This window comes from Dendroctonus ponderosae, unplaced genomic scaffold (assembly GCF_020466585.1).
Source record: "Dendroctonus ponderosae isolate FM_Combo_2020 unplaced genomic scaffold, Dpon_F_20191213v2 Dpon_F_20191213_1, whole genome shotgun sequence".
NCBI classification, from domain to species: domain Eukaryota; kingdom Metazoa; phylum Arthropoda; class Insecta; order Coleoptera; family Curculionidae; genus Dendroctonus; species Dendroctonus ponderosae.
The window spans coordinates 23,904,470-23,914,055 of record NW_026017110.1 but is presented as its reverse complement, the minus strand read 5'-3'; the positions used below and the strand labels follow the sequence as shown (position 1 = coordinate 23,914,055).

The following is a 9,586-nucleotide window of genomic DNA, read 5'->3' as shown; positions in this document are numbered from 1 at the left end:
CGTGAAAAACTTTCGTTGGACGAATTTTCTTGTAAACTTCATATTTACTGAGATATCGCACTTTGACGCACTAATGAGCAACCCTGTATATTGCAGTTCGATTTCAGTTTTTTTATTGTGAGATATTTTATGGAAAGTGCCAATTAACAAGCAAATATTTTCAAAGACAAGTTTTACAATCCAAGTCGTTTGGATGATCGTCGTATACAAAAAAGGTTTCTCACCCTAACGTAAACAAATCATTTTTCATTTCAATCAGTAAACATTTAACTTTCTATACTAAATTAATTGCTGGTTCTTTAAATCGATTTTTCTGGAAATTATATATTAGATAGATTAGATATTCAAGACAAACCATAATTTATGAATGCTTTCTCGCATAATTATGCGCCTTGATTTTGACAAGAGTCTTTTGCTCAATCTCTCGAAAATTTTTAATTTCTTAAATTAACATTCTCCCTATAACATAGAACAGCATGCAGAATTTATTAGGAAAAGGCAAATTATCGCCTAAATTATAATGTTTTGGTAAACAGTAATAAAGAACATAATAATAATAAGTACGCGGTTAGTGCTTAATTTAACAAAGGCAAAATCCGATTTTGGCAGAAATATCTATTGAAACCAGCACGTAACTAAGTAAGTCATGTAGTCAACTACTTAGGGTTGCGTTTGATTAGAGGTAGAATATAAATACAAGACTAGAATGAGTGCTTAAAAAAGGATCCGAAAGTCGAGTCGTTCCGAGTATTCAAAAGTAACCGAATCGCCGACCATTACTCTACAGCTACTGTAAATATAGAACTTAACAATTATTTTTCATAGGTTTAGCGAAGAGTTTGAAGAACTGAAACATGTGGGAAGGGATCAACCATGCACAGCAGCCGATTTGCCCTGCAATAGACCCAAAAATAGGTTTACCAATATTTTGCCTTACGATCATTCCCGGTTCAAGTTACAGCCAGTTGACGACGAAGAGGGTTCAGATTATGTTAATGCTAACTATGTACCGGTGAGTCGAGTGATCACTTTAAGAATCGCTTTGTAAACATAACTACATACTTATTACCAGGCTCTAACTTTGGATACTTTTAGGGTTACAACTCTCCTAGGGAGTTTTTAGTAACGCAAGGGCCTTTACATTCCACGCGAGACGACTTCTGGAGGATGGTATGGGAGTCGAATTCTCGTGCTATTATTATGTTAACAAGGTATGAAAACGTTACATTATATTTGTACTTAATTCATTAAAAATACTAGAGAGTCTAATAAAGAGAAATTAAAACGTAAATCCATCTTTGATGTGTAGCGCAATGTCTTGGAAATTAGTGATTGCAAAATAACTCTTTTTAGGTGTGTGGAAAAAGGACGAGAAAAGTGTGATCATTACTGGCCATACGATACCATGCCAGTCTATTACGGAGATATATCCGTTCAAATTCTTAATGAAACAAGATATCCTGACTGGAATATTTCCGAATTTATGGTGTGCAGGGTAAGTCGGGCTGTTAAAGAAAGCAGAAAATAAAGAGTGAATTAATATAAAAAAAATTGTATAGGGTGAACAACAACGGGTAGTACGACATTTCCACTTCAGTACTTGGCCTGATTTTGGAGTACCGAATCCACCTCATACTTTAGTAAGGTTTGTGCGAGCCTTCAGAGAAAGAGTACCGCCTGATCAAAGGCCCATTGTAGTGCATTGTAGGTGAGTAAAACATGACAAAATATTCAAATAAGTAAGTAACAAGTTACTGGAAAATCAACAATTAATTTCAGTGCTGGTGTCGGCCGTTCAGGAACCTTCATCTGCTTAGACCGGATTTTGCAACAGATACAAACGTCCGATTACGTAGACATATTCGGTATAGTGTACGTGATGCGTAAAGAAAGAGTTTGGATGGTACAAACTGAACAGCAATACATTTGCATTCATCAGTGTTTGCTAACGGTTTTAGAAGGCAAAGAATTGACGACATCGCCTAGAGAGATTCACGATAATCAAGGATTTGAAGGTAAGCTTTTAATGCTGGCTGATGTGGTTAGTTTGGAAGTTGGCTAGCTTTTTAGGGGTTCAGGATAGTTGTCTATTAACGCTATCAGCTGTAATTAAAATTCTATGAATTTAAACACACAATAATATATGTCTCTACTATCTAAGACAGTGTTTAATTTAGTCATTGAGTAAAACCCAGTAATTTGTTATTTCTCTTGCTCAACTCATTCACTTCCAAGGGATAATAGCGAATGAGCTGAACACTGCACATTTTTTTTGTACATACACTTTTATACCTTGCCGCAGAAATGGTTTGGCGCTTATTTAGTCAGTGTAGAAAGCTGATGTTATGTGGTGCAGGCGTAAGTTCAACCGACGTAATAAAGCCTGTCGTCGATTTACCTGAAGGGAATGGAAATGCGAGGTAGCTTAGGAGCTTCTCGACCGCAACTATGGGTTTCTATCTGTCGACGGAACGCTTTTAACTTGGTTTCTGGGTAATGATACTTTTTGGTGCTTGCTTCACAATGCATAGTTAACTTACTAGTTGGGTACAGGGGGGTTTGGTCGACTTGAAAAGAATGGCCAGAAATGCATTCTACTTTTTAACCAACTAAAAAATCAACCGTGTCCCTTCAAAGTTGTGTAAATTCACTTTGTGTTAATTCGAGCTGTTGGCTTGTGTATGAATAGTTCGTTTTACCGTTTTTAAGTATTACATTGATTTTAGTTTTTACTGTGATCTTTTTCAATGTATAAACTCACATCACTAGAAGTATTTTAATTTAATTAGAAAATTTATAACGACCAAAGTATTGCACATTTGAGGGAGATTTTATCTGCAGTTTTTGTAGGCAAAAAGCTCATTGCAGCTTCTTTTACTTATTAACCAGCGTTTCGTTAAAAATGGACTTACACTACTAATCCTAATAATTCCGGATTTTCAACGCATTTTCAGCGTTTTATTGCATGCTTGAAATGTGCTGTTTTAGTTCAAACTAATTAAATTAACATAAAACCATTTAAAAAGTACAGAATAGTGACACATTCACAAACAGAATGCTTCAATTCAATCACCTAGTTCTTAATGAAGAAACGAAAATGTTTCAGTTCGTGCTTTTTATCAAATGTAATAGTGCTTGCATTCTGTACTAATTTTTGAATGTTTGTTTTAAAGCAATAATTAGTCAGCTTTTTTACCGCATGTTAGTGATAAAATATAAATCAAACAGCTGAAACACACAAATGCAGCACTAAGGACTTCTAAGTATGACCGAGTCAAGCTCAGTGCAAACTGTTAATGATGAAAAAAACTATGAAGATTTGCAATTGCGGTTGTATAAACTACCTAAGTGTACTGATTTGTATTTTATCTTTACTTTATAGATGACGAGGGCATAGCTGAATCCGGAATGTGATCAACACTTTTTTGCAGTAGGTAACTCGTAAAAGTGATCATATACAAAGCCTTGTGTATTTAATATAATCTGACGTTACCTTTGATCATCTATACAATTAAGTTTTCTCAACTTAACCGTAAAACAGTATAATGCTTATAACCTTTAAACATATATTAATGTGTAATCTCGTTTTAGATAGATTTTTGTACTCTTGGAGCGCTAATGTCTCATGTCATTTTGTTCGTGATATAATAAAATGTAAAACTTAGGTGACAAACATTCATCTGCGGTCTGAATATGACCATATTCTGAAGAATGTGATTAAAAATATACTCATTTTCGAGATTATTTGATGAGACACTTAGTGCCCGATATAGTATAGTAAATGTTTAAATGCACGTATTTCTCTTTTGTATTATAATTTGTACAGTATTGTTCACTTCATATGCGTATAGTTTAAACTTAGCTATTCGCCTAATCACTAGTTCGTTTTATGTAATTATTCAAGTTCCGTCTTACTGCAGAATGAAGATTCAATTAAAACAACATATAATTGATATTGTTGACAAAAAATCTGATTTGTCAAAATAACAAATTATTGATTGATTGAAAAACGTACCCAACCCCCAGTGCCAATTTCAAAATAAACTTTACGCGCTTTAAGAACATTAATAATTGTTTTACAAACACTATTTTTAATCTAGAGATTATTTTGAACCCTGTAGAAAAATGTCCATGAATCTGATTCATATTCTAAATATCCCGTCCATCTATTCCAGATTTAAATACGTTTGTTGCCATTCATTTTCATTCCGACGAACAGTTTAATATTTTCCTCGGATAAAGCTCCCAATTAACTAACGCATAAAACCGACTTTTTTATAAAAAACTAATTGACATCAATTATAAATTATAGTGCAATATTTGAGATTCTAGAAAATGAGTTACTGATAGTGAAACAGCAATCTCTTAAAAACTCATTTTTTGTGTTCATTTATGTCAAACATATCTTCCAGATTACTAGTATGTACTGCAAATGCATGCATATAATGTTCCGTGTTTATGTTGGTTATGTTTACTTGAAAATTTACTTACTTTTAATAAGCTATAAGTAAATTTCTGTGATAAAAACTTAAGTAGGTTTGGCTATTTAATAGGCATAAGTTTTAATTTAATGTTAAAGACCTTTATCTAATTTGAGTGTTTTTATTTTATACTAGTAAATGTTCAAATCAGTTTGGTTTTTCCCGATTATGTTTTACACACTTTTAGTATTAAAAAGGCTGATACTGCTGGGTATACCTTAAATATAAGTAGAACGTATTTAGAATCCTAACAACATCTGTTTAATAATTGTACTCAGAATATGTACTTAATTATTTTTCTATGTATTATCACAACTACAAAATATTTTATTACTCCAACCAAGTGTTTTATTATTATTTATTTATATATTAAAAATGATTTACATGTCAAGTAACGGAGTTCACGTAATGAATATGTTGCGTCGTACTTACTCTACAAACTCTTCTTTTTGTTCTTAATTTTTTTCTTCTTTGGAGTATTCGCTTCTAAGCCCACAATATCTGTATTGCTGTCGCCATGAATTCTCTTTTCGCCACTGGAGGTAAAATAAAATATTCGAAATTAGAAAAGTTTACTGTGTTTCTCTCAGAACTAGTTCTTCTAGAGATGATGCACATTCATTTAAGCTGTTTTCATCATCGCTAAAAAAACTCATTGTGAGTAAATGAAAGTATATCTCATAACACAATATATTACCTTTTGACGGAGATGATGCTCTTCTTGTTTTTTCCTGTTAAAGCTTTACTCCATTCCTCCTCTGAGCCTTTGATGACAAATTGTTCCAAATTTTCGTTTTTCAGTTTTTCTAGCTCTTTTTTCTGCTTTTTCTGAAGCTGCTTAGCCGCTTCCTCCAATTCGTCATGCATGCTCTTTGCCAGTGGAGTTAGATTTACGTCTTTCTGTGGTAGCAAGGTCTTCTCCACGTCACTTTCAATAATAGAGTTGAGATATTGCTCAATTCTCCTCATTAATCGGTTGAACAATCCCAGAATTTGCGACGACGGCAAGTTCATTTCGGCTGCTAACTGATCTACAGTTTTATGTTGAGCTCCCAGTCCTAGCAAGATAGCGGATTGAACCGCAGATAATTGCAAATCTACCATTTTATTCAGGAAGTATAATCGCGCTAGAGTAGGTAACAGATCCATGATCAAGTGGTAATCCACTAAATTTTTACTGTACATTTCCAGCCGTTTAATGTCGTAGTTCGATACGTGGATGCCTAATTCCCCTCTGCTCAAATCAAGTGGTTGCAACTTTGTGGTCTTATTTGTGAGCACGCCCAGAGCCAATCCCGACGTAAACTTACTAAACTCATACATCAAGAGGCTTAGGAACCTTTTGCGGAAGTCCGACCAGTATGCGTTGAGCCACTTAAGGTTTCCGGGCTGTTCTTCTGCATTCAGAACATGCAACATTATGCAGGAATGTTCACCGGTTATATCGTTAGTCGTTTGTCGCACATAAACAGGTACGAAACTGGCACGCTTCCAGAATTTGAGCAGTTGCTCTGTTAATCCGAAAGAGACTCCAATATAGTCAAGTCTTTCAGGACGCCTTTCACTTAGTTTAAGCAAAAGCGGCGGTAGAGCTTTTCTTGGTTCTATGGTTTCTTCCAACAAACCTGAAAATAATATTTATTGCTTTATTTTTTATAGGATCATTATAGAGACACTATATAGCTATTACAGGAGGCCAAACGAGGGAGATAAGGATTGAGATGTCGAGGTCGAGATATAAGGTGGAACTTAAAATGATAGTTTCACACACGTTTATATGGAATTGAATCATTCACCCCGAAGAAAATTCACACAGAATGTGGCGAATTGCTTGGATAGACAAGAACACCATAAAAAACAAAAAACTCCAGTGCCTTGGACATGTGATGAGAGGTCACAAATACAACATGCTACAGAAAATTATGGCGGGCAAATTCAGCGGAAAAAGACGTGGTGGAGGGAGACGAATATCAGGGCTCAAAAACCTGAGATATTGGTTTGGCTGCAACAACAGTCTATTCCGCGCGGCAGTCAAGGAAATTAAAATAGCTCTGATGATAGCAACCCTCCGATGGATGCACAAGAAAGAGACACTCACCTACGGTTTCCTCATCAACTGTCGCGATTTCTTCTTGATCTACTTTGTACTCTTCCAAATTGGGAATCTTCAATTCATAGTACTGCTTCAGCAAGTCCAGAGCTCTGGATCCATATCCCATTCCCTGATAGTCTGGATGTGTGGCTATGCGAATTATTCTAGCTCCGGACAACTTTGGAAAATCGGAGTCTTGGAATTGTTGGCCGACAGTCCAGGGAATTAAGTCGCCGGCTGCTCGCTTTGCCCTGGAAAATCCTTCCTGGACAGTGGATTTGGGAATTTCACCTTCAAGGGATACCTAACGAAGAGTAACAATTTCATTGCACACAATTTAAGCATACTGCAAGGAATGTGAAACTTAGAATAAGTTTTAAAACAGTAAAATTGAGCTTGTATCGATCTCACCTGTATAAAAACTAGAACCTCAGGTAATGACTTGCTATTAGGATCCACAGGGCCAAGAAGACAAAACAGATGATGGGCTGGAGCATCAGACATGATTTGTAAATCGTTGGGACTGTTTTTGTAATGTGAGGACACATACAGGGATACTAGTCGTTGTAAAAACAATTCGGACGCATTGTGATAGCAGAACAATGTGTCTCGATTGATATAGTACAAGTCGCAATTATCCGGAGCAGGACAGCCGGACTGTATCGGTGCTACAGAAGTGGAATCAAGGCAAAGCAATTTAGTCAGCCACGTTTCTACTTCATCGCCGGGCTTGTAACGAATTGATTCATTCAGAGTGACTTCCTGTAAAGTGCGACCGGTGGTTGCGGCTGAATCTTTTGTATTTGTAGCGTTTGTGTTGGCACCTAAAATAATTATTTTTTCTATAAATATAAAATAGGCAACTTAATGAATAGACCTACCAACAGGCACTGTTTGCACTCTAAGTTGCTGGAAAAGCTTCAAAGACAATGATCGCCCAGTGCCCTCGTAACCATTAATGGTAGAAGCTAAGAAAACTAAATATGGACCAAGCATAGCTTTGACCAAAGGCATTGGAATAGCTGCTGCTTCGTCTATAACCAGCAGTTGGGCATGTGAAAGCTTGCTGGCATCTGTTGGGTGAATGTACTGCAAAAACACACAGGCACTTAAAATTATAACTTAGTAGACTGAATGAAACTTACCTGAATAGCCTGCATATGATCCCTAGAAATATTGACTCTCACAATAGCTTTGTTGAATTCCGGATTGGTGCTTTGCACCAGGCCATAATCAATATGTTCTTGATATTCCAAAGCATCGAATCCCTGCATAAATTCCATTAGAGGTTAGTATGATTTCCAATGTTTCCAGTTCGTAATTCACTTACCTTAAATACGAATTCGAAAAATGTATTTAAATTTTCCGGACTCGGGCTTGTTACAAATATATTCGAATAGCCAAAGGCCACGGCGCCAGCCACAGCTAAACCTAAAGCGGCAGATTTGCCCCGTCCTCTCGATGCCGTTAGCGAAACTGTAGATCTACAAACAACAATACAATGATGCTAAGAATAAAGGATTTTTCCTGTTAACGCACCTCAACGTTTTCTCTGAAATCGCCTCAATGAATTTCAACACAGCCTTGCTCTGGTCCAACGTTTTACAACAGTTTATCAGATTGCCCACTGGGGGTGTATCTCTAAGCTTTTCTTTTACGTCATTCAGTTCAATTTGGTTCTCCGTTAATTCCCTAGAGACTTCGACTGGCGTAACATGTAGCGTGTGGGAGGAAAGTGGTAAAACTCTCAACTGATCATCAACAACCAAACATCTAAATAGACAAAATATGCCTTAGATATCTTTTACGGGAAAATTAATGTCGCTCTCACCTTTTACAAGTAGCTAACGATAGCAGAAACCTTTCATTAAATCTAGGCACTAGATCTTGGTGAGCTTCGGTCCGGAATCGTTGATGAACATCCATATTTAAGGTGTAAAGTTGCTTCAAAGACTCAACAGTCCTGCAGCAAAATTGTCTAATTAAGTAACTAGCTATAGATAATACTGGCAGTAACATACCTTAGGAGTAGAACGACTAAGCCACCTCCCTCAACTGTTTCAATAGTTCTGGCTAATAAATTCGGCGTCAACGCTTCAAAATCTTGTAAAACACACATTCCATATGTATTTCCCAATATTTTGTGAGTTTCTGAATAATAGCAATACCGAATTTTGGTGGATGATAGGAAAAGGTCAAACGGATCATCCTAGAACAAGGGATTTTTTGAAAACGTACATGTGAGTTGTGAACAATCAAATATGTGCTCACCTCGTCGATGCTCAATTTCCCAGACTTAATTTTATGCTGTAAATGTTTCATTCGCTTCTTTTGATTGCTGCTAAATCCAAGTTCCTTTTTATAACACCACAACACTGAAGGCCTAGCCTTAACTTCAGCTTTAGTTAACATGTGATGTAAAATTACCACCTAAAGAAGACGATTAACGTAATAATAATAAACAATCAATGAATTGAAGAGGCAATGCAATGAAGGAACACAAATTAAAATAATGGGAAATAACACAATTATAACATGCTTACATACCTGATCTTTACTTTTGTCTCCAACTACCACAAATAGGGTTCTGTGGCCTAATTTAACGCCATTTTCAATTAGAACACGGATTCGATTATCGATTTTCTTTCGCCCCATTTCAATACACCAACTAATAAGTCTTAAATAAGGAAAAATAAACAATAAACTACCACATGAACAGCATTAATGCGGCCTGTGCGAGCAACGCATGTGTAATTTGAGGTTAGGTACATAAGAATTACAATGTTGCCAGTCACGAGATAATTTTAATGCATATAACACAGCGTTGCTTCAATGATTTATATGGGCGTACCCCATGACATAATACTTTGTTCTATGGACAAAACAAAACACAATTTCAAATGCTTATAAATACATATTACATATTATGAAGGCTTTCACGGCCGGTCAGATTACATTTAGAAATGTTTTCCGGGCTTTGAAGCCGTGGTCTATCGGAATTTCTTCCTGACGT

At 36.1% G+C, this 9,586-nt stretch overlaps 2 protein-coding genes across 11 annotated transcripts in view; one reads left to right on the top strand and one right to left on the bottom strand.

Annotated features, from left to right (window-relative positions):
- The window catches only part of LOC109534083 (tyrosine-protein phosphatase 10D), a 40,285-nt gene extending 35,465 nt beyond the window's left edge, over positions 1-4,820 (top strand). For 6 of the 9 annotated variants that reach the window (XR_007280462.1, XR_007280460.1, XR_007280461.1 and 3 more), the window contains 7 exons: positions 826-1,012; positions 1,096-1,211; positions 1,354-1,495; positions 1,560-1,708; positions 1,780-2,015; positions 2,303-2,493; positions 3,383-4,820. Coding sequence is in view for 3 of the 9 variants with exons in the window: in XM_048661719.1 (XP_048517676.1) it covers positions 826-1,012; positions 1,096-1,211; positions 1,354-1,495; positions 1,560-1,708; positions 1,780-2,015; positions 3,383-3,414 (862 nt within the window). In the remaining 6 variants the exon portion in view is untranslated. The remainder of the gene's footprint in view (positions 1-825; positions 1,013-1,095; positions 1,212-1,353; positions 1,496-1,559; positions 1,709-1,779; positions 2,016-2,302; positions 2,494-3,382) is intronic. The other 3 variants (XM_048661719.1, XM_048661718.1, XM_048661717.1) reach the window with 1 other exon arrangement.
- A 2-nt stretch (positions 4,821-4,822) lies between these two features.
- LOC109534084 (RNA cytidine acetyltransferase) lies at positions 4,823-9,347 on the bottom strand. Of its 2 annotated transcripts, none has more exons than XM_019899640.2 (12): positions 9,121-9,347; positions 8,845-9,003; positions 8,595-8,782; positions 8,405-8,536; positions 8,113-8,346; positions 7,904-8,057; positions 7,719-7,841; positions 7,455-7,662; positions 6,985-7,397; positions 6,580-6,877; positions 5,179-6,106; positions 4,823-5,123 (listed from the first exon to the last, which is right to left on the bottom strand). In XM_019899640.2, the coding sequence occupies exons 1-12, from the start codon at positions 9,226-9,228 to the stop codon at positions 5,054-5,056; spliced, it is 3,015 nt and encodes a 1,004-aa protein (XP_019755199.2). In that variant the 5' UTR covers positions 9,229-9,347; the 3' UTR covers positions 4,823-5,053. The 2 variants fall into 2 exon arrangements, with proteins under 2 accessions (XP_019755199.2, XP_019755198.2); XM_019899639.2 differs by having other exon boundaries at positions 4,823-5,017; positions 9,121-9,346.
- Positions 9,348-9,586: the final 239 nt, after the last annotated feature.

Coding starts and splice junctions, on each gene's coding strand:
- LOC109534084 (XM_019899639.2), bottom strand. CDS start 9,228: ATGGGGCGAAAGAAAATCGATAATCGAATCCGTGTTCTAATTGAAAAT. Junction 8,783..8,844: donor GGAAATTGAGCATCGACGAG/GTGAGCACATAT, acceptor CCCTTGTTCTAG/GATGATCCGTTTGACCTTTT. Junction 6,107..6,579: donor AGTTGATGAGGAAACCGTAG/GTGAGTGTCTCT, acceptor TATTATTTTCAG/GTTTGTTGGAAGAAACCATA.